The following is a 27,970-nucleotide window of genomic DNA, read 5'->3' on the forward strand; positions in this document are numbered from 1 at the left end:
TCAGTGGGCAGATGGGTTAACCCTAACCCTAACCCTGTAGGCTACCATAACTAATGCCTAGGCTTTATCTCAGTGGGCAGATGCAGTTTTGAGTTTCATGGATGACGTCGGTTTAATAGACAGACAGACAGAATGACAGAGAAACTGGTTTGTCTGGTTTAAATACATTACCATATGGTGTGAAGAGACTGGCTGCTTGACAGACTGACTGACTTTCTGACTGGCTGGCTGGCTTCTTTACTGACAGACTGGCTGACTGGGTAACTGGCTGCTTGATTGGCTGACTGGCTGATTGACTGACTGGCTGGCTGGTTGGCTGGCTAAGGGAGGGAGGGGACAGCCGTAAAGATCTTTACAGTAAATTGATGATGCCCTCACACACTGGACATCTTCTCATTCTTCTTCTCTAGAAGTGGGTGTGACAGGAGATTATTTACATGGGATTATCTGTTATAATAACAGATGCTGAGGTCATCATCAATTTACTGTAAAGAAATGTATTGATGTTACTGTATGGTCTCCCTCCAACAGGCATCATCACTCAACATCATTACAACAAAAACACAGAGAGAGAGTCCAAGAAAACGTGAGAGAAAGAGTGTGTGTGAGGGAGAGAGTGTGTTTGTGTGAGAGAGAGAGAAAGTGTGTGAGAGAGAGTGTGTGCGAGAGAGAGAGGAGTCTGAGTGTATCAGTGTGTCCCACAGCAGCAGTACTCTGAGGCTGAAGCAGAGCAGCAGGTTCTGTCATCTATCAGGCAACAGTCTGCAGGTTACGGTAAGAAACTCTCTCTTTATATGAACAAACCTCTGTATACGGAATGGGATTAAATGAGTTACTTTATATTTACCATTGATTGAGCTGCCCTTCTTGAACAGGGCTCCCTTGTGTTCTGCTGACTTCAATAGGAAACCCCTAATCTGCTGTTTCATAATGCCATCACTCAGTCAATGTTTAAAAAAAAAACTGGAACACAACTTCTTCATCAGCAGCAGCAGGTAAAGTGTCTGAGCAGCGATCAGATCACTGTAGATAACATGTCTATTCAAGGCCATAAATATGTCAACATCTAGAGAGAAATGCTTACTGGTTCACACACAGTGTTAGTAAACAGATAGGTTTGTATAAACAGGTGTTCGGGTGGGCTACGTGTGTGAGATTAGAAAGGGAAGATGTGTGAGTCTGACCTGGACTGACTGACGGACTGACTGGCAGGCGGGCGGGCAAGCAGGCGGACGAGCGGGCGGGCAGGCGGACGGACGGGCGGGCGGGCGGACAGGCGGGCAGGAAGCTGAGTTGCATAACAGAGATGTGTTCAGATGATGATATCTGATTGGTGGTTATACAGCAGTGCATAACCCTGTTGATATCTGATTGGTGGTTATACAGCAGTGCAGCAACGTGTCATTTTAATATCATATGTTGAACATACTTTTACTGTCTGTCTATAATGCTGAACTGTGGCCCTTCACACCTATGTACAATACCAAGACTAGAAAAGCATTGTCTCTCTCTCTCTCTACCCCCCCCCCCGGACCTCTCTCTCGTAACCTGCTGGACCTCACAAGCTAGACCTCTCTCTCAGCCTCTCTTATCCTGCAGGACCTCACAAGCTAGACCTCGCTCTCTCTCTTAGCCTCTCTTATCCTGCTGAATCTCTCTCTCTCTCCCTCTTTTCTCTCCTCTCCTCTCTCTCTCTTATCCTGCTGGACCTCTCAAGCTGGATCTCTCTTGAGGAGGGAGAAGAACCATCTTCAGTATTGTTTTGAAAATATAAATCCCTTGTACAACCAAAGGTGGGTCATTGTTCAGGGCATAATGTTCCCTACATAATGATTCAAAGCATGACATGTTCTCCTTGAAAAAAAGAAGTTATTCACAATGGGGAAAATACACAGGGAGAGAGATGTGTATTGGGTACGGTCTGCCAACTGCTAGGCATTTGGAATTGGCCTGGTCTTTCATCAGCACACGTCCGTACACTAGAGAGCAGAACCCTGCTGATATCTGATTGGTGGTTTTACAGCTGAGAGCAAAACTCTTATCAGAGAGCTGCAGCTGAACTCAGACCTTAGTGGCAATCAGCAGTTGCTGCATCCATTTTTGGACATACAAATTAATGATACTGTATATTCCCTTTGATTCTTGAAGAATAGAACTTATAAGTGCCTCATGAGCTTAGTTCTACTATCGTACCTCATCAGAACCCAAAATATTTTCTAGTTTTACTCCAATGTTTGTAAACAAAAGCAAATGTAAACACATCTATATAGCCTCAACATATTGTTAAACCTATAGTGTTGATATCATGGTCAGTCCTTGCATCCATACCTGTGTCTTTGAATTTGATAGTGGTTCCATTTCTCCAGGCCCATCCCCCTGCTTTTTACTGAAACAGTGGTGGGGAGACGGCTGTTATTGTTTCAACTGCTGATTGGCGGTTTAAGAATGTTACGAAAAATTGTTAGCTTTGCTGGTAAGGTGCTAGGGGTCAAGCAGACAGGTCAGGATGTCAGTTATGATGGTGGTAGGGGTCAAGAAGACCGGTCTGGAGGTCAGTTATGATGGTGCTAGGGGTCAAGCAGACAGGTCTGGAGGTCAGTTATGATGGCGCTAGGGGTCAAGCAGACAGGTCAGGAGGTCAGTTATGAAGGTGGAAGGTGGTAGGCCTACAGCTAACATTGTAGTTAAACCACTAGGAGGACCAGTGTTCTGGCCTACAGCTAACATTGTAGTTAAACCACCAGGAGGACCAGTGGGCCTACAGCTAACATTGTAGTTAAACCACCAGGAGGACCAGTATTGTGGACTACAGCTAACATTGTAGTTAAACCACCAGGAGGACCAGTGGGCCTACAGCTAACATTGTAGTTAAACCACCAGGAGGACCAGTGTTTTAGCCTACAGCTAACATTGTAGTTAAACCCCCAGGAGGACCAGTGTTCTGGACTACAGTTAGCATTGTAGTTAAACCACCAGGAGGACCAGTGTTCTAGACTACAGCTAACATTGTAGTTAAACCCCCAGGAGGACCAGTGGGCCTACAGCTAACATTGTAGTTGACAGTGTTCTGCCGTGTATAATTTATGCAGTGGACAGATGATCATTGATCTCTCAGTACACTTTCTACAAGTATTTACAATATTTGTCAATCTTATTATGTGTTCCAAATGTTACGTTTTTCCCTATGACCCCTGGTCAAAAGAACTGCACTTTGTTTGACTATCACATTATCATTAGCTGCAACGACTTGGGGAATATTTACAGGGGAGAGGAAGGATAGGAATGAGACAGTTGTAAGCTGTGGATGATTAGGTAGCCATGATCGTATGCGGGCCAGATTGGGAATTTAGCCAGGACACCGGGGTTAACACCCCTACTCTTACAATAAGTGCCATGGGATCTTTAGTGACCACCGAGAGTCAGGACACCCGTTTAACGTCCCATCCGAAAGACTGCACGCTACACAAGGCAATGTCCCCAATCACTGCCCTGTGATATTTCTTTAGACCAGAAGAAATAGTACCTCCTACTGGCCCTGCAACACCACTACCAGCAGCATCTGGTCTCCCATCTAGAGACTGGCCCTTCAACACCACTACCAGCAGCATCTGGTCTCCCATCTAGAGACTGGCCCTCCAACACCACTACCAGCAGCATCTGGTCTCCCATCTAGAGACTGGCCCTCCAACACCACTACCAGCAGCATCTGGTCTCCCATCTTGAGACTGTCGTGGAAATATATAGTCAATCATGTTTCTCAAATACTGGAGCCTGTGAGTTCAAATAGACTTATAGACAGCATAATAAAAGTCGAGCTGGTTCATGAATACAACTCACTTTCCAGTCTTGGCATGGACTTCTTATACATTTTTCCTCCTTACGTCACACCCATAGTAACTCCTCTTAATGACTCATCACCTCTGGCATTTAGCCACCGTTATCTTATTGCCTTGCACTCATTTTAGTTTGGTGTCATATTAGGGCATGGAAACTGTAGAGCCACACCAATAGTTCAAAAATACAGACATGTACTCGCCTTAAGACAGCTTCATGCATGTAGGACCATGGCAACAGTACATATTAGGCCATAGCACAGTTACAGGAATAACCAATCGTGTCCACACCCCAGACAGGTGCATGTCTAATGGTGTCTAATGACCAAGAGCACATCTAGAGGGCACCCATCTTACTAGCTCTTCTGCAATTAATAATTAACATGCATGGTCTGGACAATTCTCAATAAGACTGACCAGGACCAAGCCAGCAGTGGGATGTAGGGTGGTATGCTGCTAGGGATAGGGTGCAGACCTAAATACCTGAAACACTTTCACTTCTCTGACCTGCTGGATATTTGCATAACTTCACTTGGAAACCTTTTTGGCAGAAACTTCAGTCACGAGACGTCATGTTTATACACATATTAAACACACACGCATGGGCGCGCACACACACACAAACAGGATGTCTGTCGGTGCCTTATATTTCCCAGCCAGTTGTGACAAGCTTATCTGTAATCTTAGAGGTGAAATAAATTGAAAAGCGAAGTGATGTTTAACATAGCTGCTAGCAGCCCGACAATATGCTCTCAATTGTGCATCTGTAACAGTTTGTGAGTTTTAGATGACAAGCCAAATTTCTTCAGCCTCCTGAGGTTGAAGAGGTGCTGTTGCACCTTCATCACCACGCTGTCTGTGTGGGTGGACCATTTCAGTTTGTCCGTGATGTGTACACAGAGGAACTTAACTTTCCACCTTTTCCACTTCTGTCCCGTCGATGTGGATGATTGACGCGTGATACCTGTCAGGTGTTTAACATAGCTACTAGCAGGATGTTTGTCAGGTGTTTAACATAGCTACTAGCATGATACCTGTCAGGTGTTTAACATAGCTACTAGCATGATACCTGTCAGGTGTTTAACATAGCTACTAACAGGATGTCTATCAGGTCAGGTGTTTAATATAGCTACTAACAGGATGTCTGTCAGGTGTTTAATATAGCTACTAACAGGATGTCTGTCAGGTGTTTAACATAACTACTAGCATGATACCTGTCAGGTGTTTAATATAGCTACTAGCAGGATGTCTGTCAGGTGTTTAATATAGCTACTAGAAAATCAAATCAAATTTTCTTGGTCACAAACACATAGTTATCAGATGTTAGTGCGATTGCAGCGAAATGCTTATGCTTTTAGTTCCCGACAGTGCAGTAATATCTAACAAGTAATCTAACAAATTCACAACGACTTCCTTATACACTCAAATGTAAAGGGATGAATATGTATTTGTACATATAAATATATGGATGAGCGATAGCCATGTTGTGACGGCCCTGAATTTTCCTGAACGTCTCAGTGCTTCTCCTTCCAATAGGGCGCTTTCCCTTTAATTCCCAATTAAATAGCCAGCATTAGCTGCGCAAAAGTGGGGTTGTGATGGAGACGTGAATGAGGATGTGTTCAACCCTCAGTTCTGAAGCGTCTCTCTTCCGTTTGTTGTGTTGCATTTAAAAGTGTGATTTGTAGCCTAATAGCAAGTTTACCCAGGACCGGATCCACTCTTTGCGTCTGTGGACTACACCTCTCTGTTGTTCTTCGTGGCCTTTCTCCGCTGGTTATCTGTCGGCGGATTGGCTTGTCTGACTGACCGACTGACTACAACCTTTTTGTATACGGTATTTAATTTGTTTTGGTGTGATGTATACCGTGATGATTTATGTAGTTAGTTGTAGTTGAGGACTTATTAAGATGTGATACGCTTTATAGTTGTGTGGTAAAATAATAGTTATTTTGATTGTACGATTGATACTGGGTTTACGTTACACTGGTATGAACGGACAAACATTGCGTGACTAAGTTCACTTGAGTTCCCTGAACTTGTTTACCGGGCTGGACTCTTTTTAGGCCCGAGGTACAGGACATTTCTGGAGGAACCAGAGCTCATTTATTGTATATTGTTATATGTGTGTGTGTGATCATTTATGTTGTTAATACAACCCACGCTAAAGAATAGTTGTTTTTGAAGTTCTTTCCAATGTTTTAAGGGTTTATGAAAAGTGTATTTCCACCCTGTCTTTTACATGAGTCCTTTGTATTGGTGTAGACTTGACGGACCAGATGGGACTCATTCCCTCCCAAACCAAAAGGAGAAACTAATATATTCTCTGGTAGGCACAACCTACCTGGCACCCCTATAAACAATAACTTCAAGTCAAAACCGTTACAATGTGCCATAGGCAAGATGCAGTAGATGGTATATAATACAGTATATACATATGAGTAATGTAGGATATGTAAGCATTCTTATAGTGGCGTTATTTAATGTGACTCATGATGCCTTTAATCCATTTATTAAAGTGGCCAGAGATTTGAGTCAGTATGTTGGCAGCAGCTTCTATGTTAGTGGTGGCTGTTTAACAGTCTGATGGTCTTGAGATAGAAGTTGTTTTTCAGTCTCTCGGTCCCAGCTTTGATGCACCTGTACTGACCTCGCCTTCTGGATGACAGCGGGGTGAACAGGCCGTGGCTCGGGTGGTTGTTGTCCTTGATGATCTTTTTGGCCTTCCTGTGAGATCGGATGCTGGAGGTGTCATGGAGGGCAGGTAGTTTGCACCCGGTGATGCGTTGTGCAGACCTCACTACCCTCTGGAGAGCCTTGCGGTTGAGGGCGGTGCAGTTGCCGTACCAGGCGGTGATACAGTCCGACAGGATGCTCTTGATTGTGCATCTGTAAAAGTTTGTGTGTTTTTGGTGACGACGAATTTCTTCAGCCTCCTGAGGTTGAAGAGGTGCTGTTGCACCTTCTTCACCACGCTGTCTGTGTGGGTGGACCATTTCAGTTTGTCTGTGATGTGGACGCCGAGGAACTTAAAACTTTCCACCTCCACTTCTGTCCCGTGGATGATTGACGCATGATACCTGTCAGGTGTTTAACATAGCTACTAGCAGGATGTCTGTCAGGTGTTTAATATAGCTACTAGCAGGATGTTTTTCAGCTGGTACTGACATAACAGTTCTGACCCAATAGCTGGTACTGACAGAACATTCCTGGCCCAATAACTGGTACCGACAGAACATAACAGTTCTGACCTAATAGCTGGTACTGTGAGAACAGTTCTGACCCAATAACTGGTACTGTGAGAACAGTTCTGACCCAATAACTGGTACTGTGAGAACAGTTCTGACCCAATAACTGGTACTGTGAGAACAGTTCTGACCCAATAACTGGTACTGTGAGAACAGTCCTGTCCCAGTAACTGGTACTGTGAGAACAGTCCTGTCCCAGTAACTGGTACTGTCAGAACAGTCCTGACCCAATAACTGGTACTGACAGAACATAACAGTTCTGACCTAATAGCTGGTACTGACAGAACAGTCCTGACCCAATAGCTGGTACTGACAGAACAGTCCTGACCCAATAACTGGTACTGACAGAACAGTTTTGACCCAATAGCTGGTACTGACAGAACAGTCCTGACCCAATAACTAGTACTGACAAAACAGTCCTGACCCAATAACTGGTATTGACAGAACATAACAGTCCTGACCAATAGCTGGTACAGACAGAACAGTTCCTACCCAATAGCTGGTATTGACAGAACATAACAGTTCTGACCCAATAACTGGTACTGACAGAACAGTTCCTACCCAATAGCTGGTATTGTCAGAACAGTCCTGACCCAATAACTGTTATGTTATTGTCTGCAGCAGGGCGGGTTGTGGTATTCTCTGCAGCAGGGCGGGTTGTGGTATTCTCTGCAGCAGGGAGGGTTAGGGTGTTCTGTGGTATTCTCTGCAGCAGGGCGGGTTGTGGTATTCTCTGCAGCAGGGAGGGTTAGGGTGTTCTGTGGTATTCTCTGCAGCAGGGCAGGTTAGGGTGTTCTCTGCAGCAGGGAGGGTTAGGGTGTTCTGTGGTATTCTCTGCAGCAGGGAGGGTTGTGGTATTCTCTGCAGCAGGGAGGGTTAAAGCCAATTTAGGCTTGATCCCGGAGCAGAGGTTCAGTGGCTCCATGTGAATTGTTTGACGCAATTGCGAAGGCCCAGGAGTCATGCTGAGGCTAAATCAACAATCCATACCGCATCGCCGAGTGCCTCTGAAATATTGTAACAATGCGGAGGGCTCTGTTGGTGTTCTGTGGAAACTCTTCTCCAGAAAATTATCAGATTAGTATCTGCTTCATAAACAGCAAAGCTTTACGACAAACAAAGCTTAGATAACATGTTTTGTAGGTTGCCCTCAAAGCAAACATAAAACTGCTCTGTTTTCCTGGTTCTGCCCTAGTACGGGATGTCATTGTTATTAAACTCCTCCAACTTTCTTTTCTTTCATGCAGAGGCGTACCTGAACTCTAGAAAAGTGTTTTCTTCTCTTCTCATACTGTCTGTCTGTCTTCCTCTCTTCTCATACTGTCTGTCTGTCTTCCTCTCTTCTCATACTGTCTGTCTGTCTTCCTCTCTTTTTATACTGTCTGTCTGTCTTCCTCTCTTTTTATACTGTCTGTCTGTCTTCCTCTCTTCTCATACTGGCTGTCTGTGTGTTCCAGATATGCATCTAGAGGAGTTTGACAACGTGACTCTGAGGGACAACACGACCAACTGTCTGTCTATCGATGACTTCCGTAACCAGGTAACCATGTCTGTCTGTCTGTCTGCCTGCCTGCCTGCCTGTCTGCCTGCCTGTCTTGCGTGGTTTAAACTTACTCATCCTATCGTTGGCGTGCAGGTTGGTCCCAACCTCAAGACGCCTCCTGTTGCCGGGCGTAGTTATTATCTTTGGCAGTCGATTTATCTTGTGACTGCACAGTTCTCTTAAACCCCGACACCCCTCCGCATATACATTTCACCCATATCCTGCCCTTATCTTTTAACAAGCTCTTCCACATCCCTGATTCACAGCATCTGCATTCTTTCCATATGACTCACCATCCCATGAGCCCCTTCCTCTCACACAGCAGTATACTCTTATCATATAGAGTATAAACTTAATATTATAGCATAGCTTCTTTGTTATATTATATAGGTTATGCAAACAAATAGTTGGTCAAACCCTAACAGTGGTATCTAACAGAAGCAGTGTGTTCAGGCAGTAAGTTACAGTGGTGACAGAATAATCGGGATCCACGTTGTTGTGAACAGGCATGGGCCGATATAAGGGACTGTACAGTATTTAGAATAGGAATGACTGTATGTCGCCAAATTACATACAGTATATTATTTAACACATTTTACATGACCCTCCCTCTACCTAGATTAATCATTAAAACTTAAAGTACCCACTGGGCACAGAAGTCAATTCAACATCTATTCCACATTGGTTCAACATTATTTTGTTGAAATGACCAGTGGTGGAAAAAGTACCCAATTTTCATATTTGAGTAAAAGTATAGATACCTTAATAGAAAGTTACTCAAGTGAAAGTTACTCAGTAAAATACTACTTGAGTAAAAGTCTATTTTGTTCTAAATATACTTAAGTATTAAAAGTAAATGTAATTGCTAAAATATATTTAAGTATCAAAAGTAAAAGTAGAAGTCTAAATAATTTGTAATTCCTTATATTAAGCACCATATTCTTGTTAAATATATGGATAGCCAGGGCCACATTCTAACACTCAGACATAATTTACAAAAGATGCATTTGTGTTTAGTGAGTTCACCACATCAGCGGCAGTAGGGATGAACACGAGTTGTCTTGATAAGTGCATGAATTGGGCCATTTTCTTGTCCTACTAAGAATTCAAAATGTAACAAGTACTTTAGGTTGTCAGGGTAACTGTATGGAGTAAACAGTACATTATTGTCTTTAGGAATGTAGTGGATTAAAAAGTAAAAGTTGTCAAAAATAGAAACCCTAAAAAGACTTAAGTAGTAGTTTAAAGTATTTTTGTGTACTTCACACCACTGGAAATGACGTGGAAACAACGTTGACTCAACCAGTGTGCCCAGTGGATAGATGGCAGAGAACATGCCTACCATTTACAGTCACTCAGTCCTCAGGCAGACCAGAGCCATAGATATGCAGTTTTGCAAACTGTTCTTCGCCATTAAATCAGATTTTATTTGCCACTTGCTTCGTAAACAACAGGTGCAGACTAAAAGTGAAATGCTTCCTTACGGGCCTTCACAACAATGCAGAGAGAAAGAAAATAGAGAAACTATAGAAAAGTAAAAACATGTAATCATACAAATAATAATAAATACACAATGAGTAATGATAACTTGACTATATACACGCTACGAATACCAAGTCGATGTGCTGGGGTAGGAGGTAATTGAGGTAGATACAGTATGTACTGGGCATTCGGAAAGTATTCAGACCTCTTGACATTTTCCACATTTTGTTACGTTACAGCCTTATTATAAAATGTATTGAAAACAAAAATCCTCATCAACCTACACACAATACCCCACATCAAAGCTAAAACAGGTTTAGACATTTTTGCAAATGTATTAAGAATAAAAAACATATCACATTTAAATAAGTATTCAGACCCTTTTCTCAGTACTTTGCTGAAGAACCTCAGAGCTCTACGGACAATTCCTTCGACCTCATGGGTTGGCTTTTGCTCTGAAATGCACTGTCATCTGTGAAACCTTATATAGACAGGTGTGTACCTTTCCAAATCATGTCCAATCAATGGAATTTACCACAGGTGGACTCCAAGTTGCAGAAACATCAAGTCTCATAGCAAACGGTCTGAATACTTATGTAAACAAGGTATTTTGTTTTTTTTATTTTGTAATACATTTGCAAAAATTTCAAAAAACATGTTTCCGCTTTGTCATTATGGGGTATTGTGTGTAGATTGATGAGGGGGAAAAAAGTATTTATCAATATCAGAATAAGGCTGTAAAGTAACAAAATGTAGAAAAATTCAAGGGCTCTGAATACTTTCCGAATGCACTGTATAGACACTGAGTATAACAAACATTAGGAACACCTTCTCCTTTGCCCTTAGAACAGCCTCAATTTGTGTTGAGGGTGTGGAAAGCGTTCCACAGGGACGCTGGCCCATGTTGACTCCAATGCTTCCCACAGGTGTGACAAAACTAGGGCCTGCAGGACCTGCCTTGTTGATAGTGCTGTTAAGAAGGCAGAGTAGCGCTTTATTATGAACAGACTTCTCCCCATCTTAGCTACTGTTGTATCAATATGTTTTGACCATGTCAGTTTACAATCCAGGGTTACTCCAAGCTGTTTAGTCACCTCAACTTGCTCAATTTCCACATTATTTATTACAAGATTTTGTTGCGGTCTAGTGAATGACTTGTCCTAATTACAACGCTTTTACTTTTTGAAATATTTAGGACTAACTTACTGCAGCTCTTTGTTAAGTGTTGCAATCATTTCAGTCGCTGTAGTAGCTGATGTGTATAGTGTTGAGTCATCTGCATACATAATAATGTGACTAGGATAGATAACCAGTAGCAGCAGTGCATGTGAATGCAGATTGTTAAATAGCTACCCGGACAAGCTATTTACCTGTCTTATGACTTGGGGGGAAGAAGCTGTTCAGGGTCCTGTTAGTTCCAGACTTGGTGCATTGGTACTGCTTGCCGTGCGGTAGCAGAGAGAACAGTCCATTACTTGGGTGGCTGGAATCTTTGACAATTTTTAGGGCCTTCCTCTGACACCACTTGGTATAGAGGTCCTGCATGGCAGGGAGCTCACCCTCAGATCTGAGGGTCCATGACAAATCTTTTCAGTCTGGGACCCATGTCGACCAAAAGGTTATACTTTTGAATTATCTGTACTGTGAGCAGACCAAGTACTTTGAGGTTGCTCTAAAGGGAAAGGTGGAATAAACTAGTTGGGAGCAGGTTTTCTTACATTGAACAATGTTCTCTATTGAGGTATTTGTTTCTTCTCAAACAATCCCACACATTCAAGGATAATCTCACACGGAAAACACAAATATTCTTCTTTACAGGAACAACGAACACAAGGTGAGTAACTTTTAACTATAACATAAATTACGGGCCCGGGTGGTGGTGTGGATCCATGGTTGCCATTCCCAAGAGGTAGTTTGTCCTCTTCTTCTCCCTTCCATCCGGTAAGTCTTCTCCTTTGGAGAAGCAATCACTCTTTTTTTTCTCCAGTCTTCTCCACTGCCGGTTCCCTCCTCTCTCTTGTAGGGGGAAGAGAATAGGTAATCAGTACCGTTAGCTGTGCTTAATTGCCTCTGATCACCTTTACTCACATGCTGGGCTGGGCTACTATCCGTGGGACCAGCCTGTCCCATGGTGGTCCTTCCACAGTACATAGAACATTCTTACAAGAGTCTTGATGATCATCCAGGTGCTTCCAGGTGCTGTTTTGGCAAACTTGAGTCAACTTTTTGGATGACGTGGGTCCCATTATGTTCTGCGAAAATCAAACACTGCATTCCACAGTAAGAACCTCATATCAACGGTCAAGCATGGTGGTGGTAGTGTGATGGTTTGGGGACGCTTTGCTTCCTCAGTACCTGGACGACTTGTCTTAATAGAAGGAACCATGAATTCTGCTCTATATCAGAGAACTCTACAGGAGAATGTCACGTCATCCATCTGTGAGTTGAAGCTAAAGCACAGCAATGTGAGAGACTGATCAACAACTATATTAATAATTTGGTTGCAATAATTTCAACTAAAGGTGGCACAGCCAGTTATTGAGTGTAAGGGGGCAATTATCTTTTCACACAGGGGAATTGGGTGTTACGCAAGTCTTCATTAAATACATAAAATAAGTATACTTTTTTTGTTATTAGTAAACTCAGGTTCCCTTTATCTAATATTAGGTTTTGGTTGAAGATCTGATAACATTCAGTATCAAAATAAAGAAAATCATGGCACCATAGGTGTTCCTCTTGTCCAGGTGGGATAGGGCAGTGTGGGAGCCTCAACTGTGGACCTTGTATGATGTATGATTCAGTATTGTTTGCCTCGACGCAAGTATAGAAGGCATTTAGCTCGTCTGGTTGGCACACATCTGGGCAGCTTGCGGCTTGGTTTCCCTTTCTAATCCGTGATAGTTTGCAAGCCCTGCCACATCTGCTGAGCGTCAGAGCCAGTGTAGTAGGATTCGATCTTAGTCCTGTATTGACGCTTTGCCAGTTTGATGGCTCGTCAAAGGTCGTAGCATTGTATTTCTTATAAGCGTCCGGAATAGTGTGAAAGCAGCAGCTCTAGCCTTTAGCTCAGTGCTGATGTTGCCTGTAATCCATGGCTTCTGGTTGGGTTACGTACGTACGGTCACTGTGGGGACTATTACGTTACCCCACAAGAAAACCAAAAATGCTGCTCAAATAGAATAGGGAACTAACAAAGGGTCACTGACAACAACTAAAATGAAACGGGTGGATGTTTTAGGAGGGATTCTAAAAGACACTAATGGTGGAGTTCACTGAATGTTGACTGGAACCTAAGAGACACCCACCCTGAGCGCCCACTAAATCTACCCACTAGGAGGGAAACAAAAGAAAAACCCACACCATACTTTCTCAACACTATACACATCAGCAACTACAACTAATGAAATGACTGCAACACTTAACCTGTTTGGACTAGGGGGCAGTATTTTCACGGCCGGATAAAAAACGTACCCGATTTAATCTGGTTATTACTCCTGCCCAGAAACTAGAATATGAATATAATTAGTAGATTTGGATAGAAAATACCCTACAGTTTCTAAAACTGTTTGAATGGTGTCTGTGATTATAACAAAACTCATATGGCAGGCCAAAACCTGAAGATTCTATATGGGAAGTGCCCTGTCTGACCATTTCTTGGCCTTCTGTAGCCTCTTTATCGAAAATACAGGATCTCTGCTGTAACGTGACATTTTCTAAGGCTTTCATTGGCTCTCAGAAGGCGCCAGAACGTTGAATGATAACTCTGCAGTCTCTGGGAGAAAAACATTAGGGGTTTTGGAGAGTGGTACTTCTGAGAACAATGACACTGGCTGCGCGTGCATGTGATGACTCCATTTTCTTATTTCAGTGTTTGAATGGATACGTCTCACGGTTGGAATATTATCGCTATTTTACGAGAAAAATCTCATAAAAATTGATTTTAAACAGCGTTTTGATATGCTTCAAAGTACGGTAATGGAATATTTTGAAATTTGTCACGATATGCGCCGGCGCGTCACCCTTCGGATAGTGTCTTGAACGCACGAACAAAACGGAGCTATTTGGATATAACTATGGATTATTAGGAACCAAAACAACATTGGGTGTTGAAATGGAAGTCCTGGGAGTGCATTCTGATGAAGAACAGCAAAGGTAATCCAATTTTTCTATAGTAAATCTGAGTTTGGTGAGTGCCAAACTTGGTGGGTGTCAAAATAGCTAGCCGTGATGGCCGGGCTATCTACTCAGAATATTGCAAAATGTGCTTTCACCGAAAAGCTATTTTAAAATCGGACAGCGCGATTGCATAAAGGAGTTCTGTATCTATAATTCTTAAAATAATTGTTTTTGTCAACGTTTATTGTGAGTAATTTAGTAAATTCACCGTAAGTTTTCGGTGGGTATGCTAGTTCTGAACAAAACATGCTAATGTAAAAAGCTGGTTTTTGATATAAATATGAACTTGATTGAACAAAACATGCATGTATTGTATAACAATGTCCTAGGAGTGTCATCTGATGATCATCAAAGGTTAGTGCTGCATTTAGCGGTGGTTTTGGTTTTTGTGACATATATGCTAGCTTGAACATGTTTATACAACAGTAGCTAAGATGGAGAGATGTCTGGCCATTATACATTTTTTTTACATTTTTAAATGTAACTTTATTTAACTAGGCAAGTAAGTTAAATAAAAGCAATGCTCTGCCTTACCAGCACTATCAACAAGGCAGGTCCTACAGGCTCTAGTTTTGTCACACCTGTACTACTGCTCAGTCGTGTGGTCAGGTGCTACAGAGGGACCTCGGAAAATTACAATTGGCTCAGAACAGGGCAGCACTGGACTGTGAAGAGATACAGAGGTACAGACACATGAATACGCACAAACATGGATATTGGTGCCGAAGGACATGGCCACCATTTTACGATCCCATAACCACTTGTGCTATTGTGTATGTTTTTTTGTGTTATTTGTAACTTATTTTGTACATAATGTTTCTGCCACCGTGTCTTATGACCAAAAAGAGCTTCTTGATATCAGGGCAGCAATTACTCAACCTGTACTGGAGGAATTCATCTTCTTCGAGTCAGATGGAAAGGATTTACTCCAGACACCCGACAGGCCCTCATCCCCGTCATTCACAGGAGGAAAAGATGAAGATATCGTGGTCCGGATGCCTTGTAAGGATCCGTCACTGAGAGGGTAATCTACCTTTACGATCGGTCCAATTAGCCAACGTACAAATCAAATGTATTTATATAGCCCTTCTTACATCAGCTGATATCTCAAAGTGCTGTACAGAAACCCAGCATAAAACCCCAAACAGCAAGCAATGCGGGTGTAGAAGTCAGATGCAGGAGAGCAGAGTGTAGTAACAGGCGCACTTTTTATTCCGGTCCAAAACGAAAGCGGATAAGTACATAAACGTGCCCAAAACACGGAACATGATGCATTCACTACTGTAAGTCGCTCTGGATAAGAGCGTCTGCTAAATGACTAAAATGTAAATGTAACAAAAGCCTGGCGCGTGACAAATACCCACATAACATAAAACAATTTCACACAAAGACATGGAGGGGAACAGAGGACTAAATACATGCAGTGTGATTAGGGAATGAAAACCAGGTGTGTATGGAACAAGACAAAACAAATGGAAACATGAAAAATGGAGCGGCGATGGCTAGAATGCCGGTGACGTCGATCGCCGAACGCCGCCCGAACAAGGAGAGGAGCCGACTTCGGCGGAAGTCGTGACAGTACCCCCGCCCTCTTGACGTGCGGCTCCAGCGGCGACGGTGAAACTCCTGCTGCAGTTCAGGGTCCAACACATCCGCAACCAGGGCCCAGCACCCCTCCTCCGGACCGTACCCCTCCCATTCCACGAGGTACTGAAGGCTGAGTTTCACCTGCCCGATGCCTTGAATCCAGGATGGAATGAACGGAGTACGCCGGGGCCCCCTCGATGTCCAGAGGGGGTGGAGGAACCACCCGTACCTCAGATTCCTGGAGCGGACCAGCCACCACCAGCCTGAGGAGAGACACATGGAACGAGGGGTTAATATGGCAATCAGAGGGAAGCTGTAATCTGTAGCACACCTCGTTCACCCTCCTCAGGACTTTGAATGGCCCCACAAACTGCGGACCCAGCTTCCGGCAGGGCAGGTGGAGGGGCAGGTTTCGGGGCGAGAGCCAGACACCGGGGTCTCACTGCGGTGACGGTCCGCGCTGGTCTTTTGGCGAAGCGCGGCTCGCTGAAGGTGAACATGGGCGGCCTCCCATGTCTCCACCGCGCGCCTGAACCAGTCATCCACCGCAGGAGCCTCGGTCTGACCCTGATGTCATGGCGCCAGAACCGGCTGGTACCCCAATATGCACTGAAAGGGGGAGAGGTTAGTGGAGGAGTGGCGAAGCAAGTTCTGCACAAACGGCGCCCACTGCCCCGGCCGGTCCTGGCAATAGGACCGCAGAAACCTGCCCACATCCTGGATGACTCTCTCTACCTGCCCGTTTCTCTCGGGGTGAAAACCAGAGGTAAGGCTGATCGAGACCCCCAGACGTTCCATGAACGCCTTCCAGACTCTCGACGTGAACTGGGGACCCCGATCAGACACTATATCCTCAGGCACCCCGTAGTGCCGGAAGACGTGAGTAAACAGGGCTTCCGCAGTCTGTAGGGCCGTAGGAAAACCGGGCAGAGGGAGGAGACGACCGGACTGTAGTGTACCCCAGTTAGAGGAGTCGAGGAGCACGTCCAGGAACATTTTGCTATGTTACATCATCTTGGTGCCATGATGGATCGCGTTGTCCAGACTATGGACCTCTAGGAGAAACAGTCTCTCCAGTACCTCGACCAGCGCAACCGGGGTTACCTCTACCCGTCCCTTCCGGAGCCAGTCACAGTGGGATGCATCTCTCCCTTCCAAGGGAGTATAATGGGACAGCAGCACAGTGCCAGGGATTCCTGTTACAACTGGACCTCTACCTGGCCACTGTGCACCCAGCTTCCTCGGGAAGGAAGAAAGTGTCTGCCCTCGTCTCATGCCTCTTGGGGAGAGCTCTGGAGTGTGCAAACGCCGTGTGGGGAGAAGGAGACGTGGCGTTGGACCACTTCGAGGAGTTCACCCGTTGCTTCCGGGCCGTCTTCGACCATCCGCCCGAAGGTAGAGCGGCGGGGTAACGGCTCTTCCATATGAGGCAGGGGACGAGGAGCGCCCAGGAATTCTCCCTGGAATTCCGGACCTTGGCCGCCTGAGCAGGCTGGAATGACAGGGCCCTCATCGACCACTATCGGTGCAGCCTGTGCGAGGATGTCCGACGTGAGCTGGCCTGCAGGGATACCACCATCTCCTTTGACCAACTGGTGGATTTGTCCATCCGGTTGGATAACCTGCTGGTCACTCGCAGACGTCCAGAGGGGGCTCTGTCGGTGCCATCTTCCAGCACCCCCGCTCCGGTGCCCATGGAGTTGGGAGGGGCTGAATGTAGGGAGGCTGGAGGAGGGGCCATCACGTGCACCATCTGTGGCCGCAAACGGCACACTGCCGATCGATGCGGTGTCGGTCTATCTGGGAGTCGAGGCAACAGGCAAGGCACTCTTGCGTCACCCCAGGTGAGTCTGCACCACACTCATCCAGAGTCCTCTGTTGACCACCTGTTTGTTTCCCTGAGTTTTCCCCGCATTCCCAGCATAAGGCGCTTGTCGATTCAGGCGCAGCTGGGAATTTTATCGACAGAGCGTTAGCCCTTAGTTTAGGGATCCCCATTATTCCTGTAGTTAAACCTTTCCCGGTTCACTCTCTGGATAGTCAACCATTAGGGTCCGGGCTAATCAGGGAAGCCACCATCTCCCTGGCCATGGAGACGCAGGGGGGTCACGAGGAGAAAATCAGTCTCTTCCTCATTGACTGTCCTGCGTTTTCCATGGTACTAGGCCTTCCCTGGTTGGCTCATCATAACCCCACTATTTCCTGGCAACAGAGGGCTCTCACGGGGTGGTCGCGAGAGTGCTCGGGGAGGTGTGTTGGGGTGTCCGTTGGTGCTACCACAGTGGAAAGTCCAGACCAGGTCTCCGTGCGCATCCCCCCAGAATATGCCAATTTGGCTCTCGCCTTCTGTAAAAAGAAGGCGACTCAATTACCATCTCATCGACGGGGGGATTGTGAAAGAAATCTCCTGGCAGACTCTGCGCTTCCCAGGAGTCACGTGTATCCCCTGTCGCAAGCGGAGATAGTGGCTATGGAGACGTATGTCTCTGAATCCCTGCGTCAGGGGTACATTCGGTCCCCCACTTCACCCGCCTCCTCGAGTTTCTTTTTTGTGAAGAAGGATGGAGGTCTGCACCCGTGCATTGACTATAGAGGTCTCAATCTAATCACGGTGAGGTACAGTTACCCGCTACCTCTTATCGCCCCGGCAATGGAGTCAATGCATGGGGCGCGCTACTTCACGAAACTGGATCTCAGGAGTGCGTATAACCTGGGCGTATCCGGGAGGGAGACGAGTGGAAGACAGCATTTAGTACCACATCAGGGCACTATGAGTACCTTGTCATGCCGTACGGGATGATGAATGCTCCATCAGTTTTCCAATCCTTTGTAGACGAGATTTTCAGGGACCTGCATGGGCAGGGTGTAGTGGTATTTATCGATGACATTCTGATATATTCCGCTACACGCGCCGAGCATGTGTCCTTGGTGCGCAGGACACTTGGACGACTGTTTGAGCATGACCTGTACGTCAAGGCCGAGAAATGCCTGTACTTTCAGCAGGCCGTCTCCTTCCTAGGGTATCGCATTTCCACATCAGGGGTGGAGATGGAGAGTGACCACATTGCAGCCGTGCGTAATTGGCCGACTCCCTCCACGGTAAAGGAGGTGCAGAGATTTTTAGGGTTTGCCAATTACTACCGGAGATTTATCCGGGGTTTTGGCCAGGTGGCTGCTCCCATTACTTCACTGCTGAAGGGGGGTCCCGTACGGTTACAGTGGTCGGCTGAGGCGAACAGGGCTATTGGGCAGCTAAGAGCTCTGTTTATTTCGACTCCCATGCTGGCCCATCCGGATCCTTCTTTGGCGTTCATAGTGGAGGTGGACGCGTCCGAGGCTGGGATAGGAGCTGTGCTCTCACAGCACTTGGGTACCCCACCGAACTCCGCCCCTGTGCTTTCTTCTCAAAGAAGCTCAGCCCGCCACAGCGTAACTATGATGTGGGGGACCGGGAGCTGTTGGCTGTGGTTAAAGCGTTGAAGGCGTGGAGACATTGGCTTGAGGGGGCTAAACACCATTTCCTCATCTGGACTGACCACCGCAACCTGGAGTACATCCGGGCAGCGAGGAGACTGAATCCTCATCAGGCAAGGTGGGCCATGTTCTTTACCTGTTTTGTGTTTGCCCTGTCCTACAGACCAGGTCCCCAGAATATGAAGGCAGACGCACTGTCCCGGCTGTATGACACAGAGGAGCGGCCCATGGATCAGACTCCCATACTCCGGGCCTGGTGCCTGGTAGCGCCGGTCATGTGAGAGCTGGACGCGGACATTGATCAGGCTTTGTGTACAGAGCCCGCTCCCCACCAGTGTCCCGTCGGGCGTATGTACGTTCCGTCTGCCGTCAGATCGGTTGATCTATTGGGCCCACGCGTCACCCTACTCTGATCATCTGGGAATCGGTCGGATGGTGCGCTGTCTGACTGGGAAGTACTGGTGGCCCACCTTGGCTAAGGACGTGAGGGTTTATGTTTCCTCCTGCTCGATGTGTGCCCAGTGTAAGGCTCCGACACACCTGCCCAGAGGTAAGCTACACCCCTTACCCGTTCCACAACGACCTTGGTCACACCTGTCGGTGGATATTTTTTTAACCAACCTTCCTCTTTCACAGGGAAACACTACGATCCTGGTCGAAGGAAACAAACATTTATTCTGGAACTGGGATTTCTGGGAGTGCATTCCAATGATCATCAAAGGTAAGTGAATATTTATAATGTAATTTGTCATTTCTGTTGACTCCAAAATGGCGAGTATCTGTATGGCTTGTTTTGATATCTGAGCGCTGTACTCAGATTATTGCAATGTTTGCTTTCGCTGTAAAGCTTTTTTGAAATCTGACACAGCGGTTGCATGAAGGAGAAGTGTATCTATAATTCTTTGAATAACAATTTAATATTTTATCAACGTTTATGATGAGTATTTCTGTAAATTGATGTGCTCATTCACCAGGGGTTTTGGAGGCAAAACATTTCTGAACATTACACGCCCATGTAAAATGGGGTTTTTGGATATAAATATGAACTTTATCGAGCAAAACATACATGTATTGTGTAACATGAAGTCCTATGAGTGCCATCTGATGAAGGTCATCAAAGGTTAGTGATTTAATTTTAGCTGTATTTCTGTTTTTTGTGATGCCTCTCCTTGCTTGGAAAATGGCTGTGTGGTTTTTCTTGTCTAGGCGCTGTCCTAACATAATCTAATGTTATGCTTTCGCCGTAAAGCCTTTTTGAAATCGAACAATGTGGTTGGATTAACGAGAAGTGTATCTTTAAAATGGGATATAATAGATTTTTGTTGTTTTGAATTTGGCGCCCTGCTATTTCACTGGCTGTTGAATAACGTGTCCTACATACCCCAGAGAGGTTGATCTTTATGTCCAAATACCTCTTTTTATTTTTTACATTTTACGTCATTTAGCAGACGCTCTTATCCAGAGCGACTTACAAATTGGTGCATTCACCTTAAAATATTTACAATAGTACATCAATCTTTTTTTGGGGGGGGGGGGGTTAGAAGGATTACTATATCCTATCCCAGGTATTCCTTAAAGAGGTGGGGTTTCGGGTGTCTATGGAAGGTGGTGATTGACTCCGCTGTCCTGGCGTCGTGAGGGAGCTTGTTCCACCATTGGGGTGCCAGAGCAGCGAACAGTTTTGACTGGGCTGAGCGGGAACTGTGCTTCCGCAGAGGTAAGGGGGCCAGCAGGCCAGAGGTGGATGAACGCAGTGCCCTTGTTTGGGTGTAGGGCCTGATCAGAGCCTGAAGGTACGGAGGTGCCGTTCCCCTCACAGCTCCGTAGGCAAGCACCATGGTCTTGTAGCGGATGCGAGCTTCAACTGGAAGCCAGTGGAGAGAGCGGAGGAGCGGGGTGACGTGAGAGAACTTGGGAAGGTTGAACACCAGACGGGCTGCGGCGTTCTGGATGAGTTGTAGGGGTTTAATGGCACAGGCAGGGAGCCCAGCCAACAGCGAGTTGGAGTAATCCAGACGGGAGATGACAAGTGCCTGGATTAGAACCTGCGCCGCTTCCTGTGTAAGGAGCCCTGTTCTGTGAGCTCGCAATGAGTCGTCAAGCCACGGAGCAGGAGGGGAGGACCGAGCCGGTCGGGAGGATAGGGGACATAGAGAGTCAAAGGATGTAGAAAGGGAGGAGAGGAGGGTTGAGGAGGCAGAATCAGGAGATTAGCTGGAGAAGGATTGAGCCGAGGGAAGAGATGATAGGATGGAAGAGGAGAGAGTAGCAGGAGAGAGAGAGAGAGAGCGAAGGTTGCGACGGCGCAATACCATCTGAGTAGGGGCAGAGTGAGTAGTGTTGGATGAGAGCGAGAGGGAAAAGGATACAAGGTAGTGATCGGAGACTTGGAGGGGAGTTGCAGTGAGATTAGTAGAAGAACCGCATCTAGTGAAGATGAGGTCAAGCGTATTGCCTGCCTTGTGAGTAGGGGGGACGGTGAGAGGGTGAGGTCAAAAGAGGAGAGTGGAAAGGAGGCAGAGAGAAATGAGTCAAAGGTAGACGTAGGGAGGTTAAAGTCACCCAGAACTGTGAGGGGTGAGCCATCCTCAGGAAAGGAACTTATCAAGGTGTCAAGCTCATTGATGAACTCTCCAAGGGAACCTGGAGGGCGATTAAATGATAAGGATGTTAAGCTTGAATGGGCTAGTGATTGTGACAGCATGGAATTCAAAGGAGGAGATAGACAGATGGGTCAGGGGAGAAAGAGAGAATGTCCACTTGGGAGAGATGAGGATTCCAGTGCCACCACCCCGCTGACCAGATGCTCTCGGGGTGTGCGAGAACACGTGGTCAGACGAGGAGAGAGGAGTAGCAGTGTTTTCTGTGGTAATCCATGTTTCCGTCAGCGCCAAGAAGTCGAGGGACTGGAGGGTAGCATAGGCTGAGATGAACTCTGCCTTGTTGCCCGCAGACCGGCAGTTCCAGAGGCTGCCGGAGACCTGGAACTCCACGTGGGTCGTGCGCGCTGGGACCACCAGGTTAGAGTGGCAGTGGCCACGCGATGTGAAGTGTTTGTATGGCCTGTGCAGAGAGGAGAGAACAGGGATAGACCAACACAGTTGATAGGCTACAGGAGAGGCTACGCTAATGCAAAGGAGATTGGCATGAAAAATTAACTAAACAACTGGGGAAGCGAGAGAGCAGGTCCTCCCTCACTAACAATTCACTGAAACGCTAAAATATAACTGTAACATGTAAACTACAGTGGTTCAATGTTTCCAGGAATGGGCTCAAACTTAGTTTTTTCCGCTAGATAACTTGGTACAGTATTCTTCCGTGAAAACCCACCTAGTGCACCGTGTCCTATGACGCCGTAGCTAACTAGCATGCTAGCATCCAATAACACACGGTTAGCACCAATACTTGGTAACAAGCTACCAATGGATCATTCGTTTCCGTGTCTAGTTCATAACGCAGAAGTAATTAAACGTTGGCTAGCTAACACAAAGTCAGTCCTGCTAGCTACACAAGTGGACTACACAACTCGAATGTTCAGAAAGTTAAGCTTACGTTGCAAAAATCTTATTAACTAAAAATGATACAGCTAGCTGGTAGTGTTAGCTAGCTAGCAGTGGGCGCGTTGTAGACTGTTAGAAAATGTAGCTGGCTAGCTAACCTCAATAGTTACTCTGTACTACGCCTTTATCTTGATACAAAGACAACTATGTAGCTAGCTAACATTACACTAGTCAAATCGTTCCGTTGTAATGTATATAGTTTCTACAGTACTGCTAATTGGTAAAGTTGGCTAGCTAACAGTGGCTGTGGTGTTGTGGTGTTGACGCTGTTTCGAAAACGGCGCGGACGAACGAATACAGCTGGCTAGCTAACCTTGTTAGTTCCTCAGAGCTACACCTTTATCCTTGATACAAAGACAGCAGATACAACTATGTAGCTAGCTAATAATACACTAATCAAATCGTTCCAATGTAATGTAATATTACCCGCGGAGCGAGGTGCCGCACGACCACTCACTCCAGCATCCGGAAGTGTTCACGCATTCAGTTCACTATTCCAAATGCGCAGGCACTAAGTCCAGACGAAAAGACAAAGTTCCATTAGTTTGTAGAAACATGTCAAACGATGTATAGAATCAATCTTTAGGATGTTTTTATCATAAATCTTCAATAATATTCCAACCGGACAATTCCTTTGTCTTTAGAAATTAAAAGGAACGCAGCTCGCTCCCAAAGCTCATGGCATTCTGCCAGACCCCTGATTCAAACAGCTCTTATTCTCTCCCCCTTCACAGTAGAAGCATGAAACAACGTTCTAAAGACTGTTGACATCTAGTGGAAGCCTTAGGAAGTGCAATCTGACCCCACAGACACTGTATATTGGATAGGCAATCACTTGAAAAACTACAAACCTCAGATTTCCCACTTCCTGGTTGGATTTTTTTTACTCAGGTTTTTGCCTGCCATATGAGTTCTGTTATACTCACAGACACCATTCAAACAGTTTTAGAAACGGCAGATTGTTTTCTATCCAAATCTACTAATAATATGCATATTCTAGGGCCAGAGTAGTAACCTGTTTAAATTGGGTACGTTTTTCATCCGGCCGTGAAAATACTGCCCCCTAGCCCAGACAGGTTAACCATGCTGTATGACTAATAATTCATCATGGTTTATTGATTCATTTACCTTTTATTAGATAATTCTCTTATCAATATCCTAACAAACACAGGTGGGAAAAATAGCTACTTAAATATGATCCCCAATTATAGACAACGATTACCAGCTGCCTCTAATTGGGAATCATACAAAACACCAACATAGAAAATATAAACTACAACACAACATAGAAATATAAACTAGACTACCCCCTAGTCACGCCCTGACCTACTACACCATAGAGAAACAAGGGCTCTCTATGGTCAGGGCGTGACAGTGGTATGCAAATTGGAGTGGGTCTAGGGTTTCTGGGATAATGGTGTTGATGTGAGCCGTGACCAGCCTTTCAAAGCACTTCATGGCTACAGACGTGAGTGCTACGGGTCGGTAGTCATTTAGGCAGGTTACCTTAGTGTTTTGGGCACAGGGACTATGGTGGTCTGCTTAAAACATGTTGGTATTACAGACTTGGACAGGGATAGGTTGAAAATGTCAGCGAAGATTCTTGCCAGTTGGTCAGCTCATGCTCGGAGTTCACGTCCTGGTATTCCGTCTGGCCTTGTGAATGTTGACCTGTTTAAAGGTCTTACATCAGCTGCGGAGAGCGTGATCACACAGTCTTCCGGAACAGCTGGTGCTCTCATGCATGTTTCAGTGTTATATGCCTCGAAGCGAGCATAGAACTAGTTTAGTTCGTCTGGTAGGCTTGTGTGACTGGGCAGCTCTCGCCTGCGCTTCCCTTTGTAGTCTGCAATGGTTTGCAAGCCCTGCCACATTCTACATTCTGTCTGTAACCAGGTGTATCTACTGTATGTGTTACCAGGTGTATTCTACTCTCGGTCTGTAACCAGGTGTATCTGTCTGTAACCAGGTGTACTCTGTCTGTAACCAGGTGTTCTATGTTTTAACAGGTGCATTCTACTGGCTGTAACCAGGTGTTTGTCTCTCCAGGTGTACTCTACGGTGTACTCTATCATCACGGTGTTCGGCCTGGCCGGTAATGGTTTTGCCCTGTTGGTTCTGGTTAAAACGTTCCGTCAGCGTTCTGCATTCCACATCTACATGTTGAACCTGGCCGTGTCCGACCTGCTGTGTGTCTCCACGCTGCCGCTACGGGTCCTCTACTACGTTAATAAGGTAGGACTATTTCTACTTCTTGTTTTCGGGGGGTTGTGCTCTGTAACAGCATTTTGGACAAATTCAATCAAAGTTGAGTTGTCGACAAGCGCATTTCACTTGACTTTTACAGCTAATTTACTTCGGGGGAAATTGCCTTTTAAAAGGCACATTGTCGACAATGCACCTTTGAATGAATCCAGGTCTTTGAGATGCTATTAAAATAGATTATTGTTGTTTTTGACCCTCTCCCTCAGGGTCAGTGGAACCTGGGAGACTTCCTGTGCAGGGTTTCGTCCTATGCCCTCTACGTGAACCTCTACTGCAGCGTGTTCTTCATGACAGCCATGTCCGTCACACGCTTCCTCGCCATCGTGTTCCCCGTGCAGAACCTGCGCCTGGTCTCAGAGCGCCGCGCCCGTCTGGTGTGTGTCTGTATCTGGGTGTTCATCTGCACTGTCTCCTCCCCCTTCCTCATGACTGGTCAGCACTTCGACCCAGTCACCAATAAGACCAAGTGCTTCGAGCCTCCAGAGCGCAGCACAGGGGGCGGGCTTAGCAAGCTCATCATGCTCAACTACTTCTCATTGGTCGTGGGCTTCGTGCTTCCTTTCTTGGTCATCCTGCTGTGCTATGCCGGGATTATCCGGGCCCTGCTGTCACGGCAACACACTGCGCAGCGCCAGAAGGGGGCGGGGTCTAAGGCCATCAGAATGATTGTCATAGTGATGCTGGCGTTCCTGCTGTGCTTCATGCCGTACCACATCCAGCGCTCTGTCCACCTCAGCTTCCTGTCCCAGACTGCCACTTCCTGTTCGGAGCTGGTGTACATGCAGAAGAGTGTGGTGGTGACACTCTGTCTGGCTGCCTCCAACTCCTGCTTCGACCCCCTGCTCTACTTCTTCTCTGGAGAAGGCTTCAGACGACGCCTGTCAACCTTCAGGTCCACTAGCAGGACACAGAGACAACCGGCTGCAGAGACGGGCACGGCCACCGTTTAGGGAGGGGAACACGCTTTGAGTGAGAGAGTGAGTGTGAGAGTGAGTGAGTGTGAGAGAGAGTGAGTGTGAGTGAGTGTGAGAGAGAGTGAGTGAGTGTGAGAGAGAGTGAGTGAGTGTGAGAGAGAGTGAGTGAGTGTGAGAGAGAGTGAGTGAGTGTGAGAGTGAGTGAGTGTGAGAGAGTGTGAGAGAGTGTGAGAGAGTGTGAGAGAGTGTGAGAGAGTGTGAGAGAGTGTGAGAGTGAGTGTGAGAGAGAGTGAGTGTGAGAGAGAGTGAGTGTGAGAGAGAGTGAGTGTGAGAGAGAGTGAGTGTGAGAGAGAGTGAGTGTGAGAGAGAGTGAGTGTGAGAGAGAGTGAGTGTGAGAGAGAGTGAGTGTGAGAGAGAGTGAGTGTGAGAGAGAGTGAGTGTGAGAGAGAGTGAGTGTGAGAGAGAGTGAGTGTGAGAGAGAGTGAGTGTGAGAGAGAGTGAGTGTGAGAGAGAGTGAGTGTGAGAGAGAGTGAGTGTGAGAGAGAGTGAGTGTGAGAGAGAGAGAGTGTGAGTGAGTGAGAGTGAGTGAGTGAGAGTGAGTGAGTGAGTGAGTGAGAGTGAGTGTGAGAGAGAGTGAGAGAGTGAGTGTGAGAGAGAGTGAGTGAGTGAGTGTGAGAGAGAGTGAGTGAGTGAGTGAGTGTGAGAGTGAGTGAGTGAGTGTGAGAGAGAGTGAGTGAGTGTGAGAGAGAGTGAGTGAGTGTGAGTGAGTGTGAGAGTGAGTGAGTGAGTGTGACAGAGAGTGAGTGTGACAGAGAGAAGCCTAAGATCACAATGCCAAGCTCTTTTTCATGGTTTGGGCTAGGCCCCTTAGTTCTAGTAAAGGGAAATCTTAACACTACAGCATACAATGACATTCTAGACCATTCTGTAGTTCCAACTTTGTGGCAACAGTTTGGGGAAGGCCTTTTCCTGTTTCAGCATGACAATGCCCCTATGCACAATGCATATGGAGTTGGTCCCCCTTTGCTGCAATATTGGCCTCACCGCTTCTGGGAAATCTTTCCACTAGAACATTGCTTGCTTGCTTCAATTCAGCCACAACAGCATTAGTGAGGTTGGGCACTGATGTTGGGTGATTAGGCCTGGCTCGCAGTCGGCGTTCTAATTCATCCCAAAGATGTTCGATGGGGTTGCGGTCAGGACTCTGTGCAGGCCAGTCAAGTTCTTCCACACTGATCTCGACAAACCATTTCTGTATGGGCCTCGCTTTGTGCACTGGGGCATTGTCATGCGGAAACAGGAAAGGGCCTTGCCCAAACTAAGTTGGAAGCACAGAATTGTCTAGAATGTAATTGTATGCTGTTGCGTTAAGATTTCCATCGCTGGAACTAAGTGGCCTAGCCTGAACCATGAAAAACAACAAATTATTCCTCCTCCACCAAACTTTACAGTTGGCACTATGCATTGGGGCAGGTAGCCTTCTTCTGGCATCCGCCAAACCCAGATTCGTCCATCGGACTGCCAGATGGTGAAGCGTGTTTTCTTGCGCCTACCTAGGTAAAATTCTAGATGGCGGATTAAAACAAGGCTATACCTTCCAGAAATTGACCATTGGACTTAAAAAATGGCTGATTGACTAAGTTTGTAGGTGCAACAGTTTTTGTTAAATTTATAATTTCAAATCGGCCTCACGTGCACATTTCTGTCCGTTAAGAAACAACGATGTGCTACCTTTTGGTAGCATTTCGGACAATGCTAACATATTTTTTTAGCTGAAACTCAGTTCTAACACTGGGTCAGTTGCTTGGCAACAACACAGCTGCTTGCACCATGCTGCCAGTCATAAGTGTATGGAACAAACCAAGACTACTGTATATAGATAGCTTTC

At 46.0% G+C, this 27,970-nt stretch overlaps 1 protein-coding gene across 3 annotated transcripts; it reads left to right on the forward strand.

Annotated features, from left to right (window-relative positions):
* The first annotated feature begins 706 nt into the window (after positions 1–706).
* On the forward strand, positions 707–26,200 carry cysltr1 (cysteinyl leukotriene receptor 1). Of its 3 annotated transcripts, none has more exons than XM_029719723.1 (4): positions 707–774; positions 8,539–8,621; positions 24,953–25,138; positions 25,375–26,200. In XM_029719723.1, the coding sequence occupies exons 2-4, from the start codon at positions 8,541–8,543 to the stop codon at positions 26,116–26,118; spliced, it is 1,011 nt and encodes a 336-aa protein (XP_029575583.1). In that variant the 5' UTR covers positions 707–774; positions 8,539–8,540; the 3' UTR covers positions 26,119–26,200. The 3 variants fall into 3 exon arrangements, with proteins under 3 accessions (XP_029575583.1, XP_029575575.1, XP_029575594.1); XM_029719715.1 differs by lacking the exon at positions 707–774 and adding an exon at positions 5,431–5,670; XM_029719734.1 differs by lacking the exon at positions 707–774 and adding an exon at positions 5,431–5,663.
* Positions 26,201–27,970: the final 1,770 nt, after the last annotated feature.

The sequence above is a fragment of the Salmo trutta genome, chromosome 3 (genome assembly GCF_901001165.1).
Source record: "Salmo trutta chromosome 3, fSalTru1.1, whole genome shotgun sequence".
In the NCBI taxonomy this organism is placed as follows: domain Eukaryota; kingdom Metazoa; phylum Chordata; class Actinopteri; order Salmoniformes; family Salmonidae; genus Salmo; species Salmo trutta.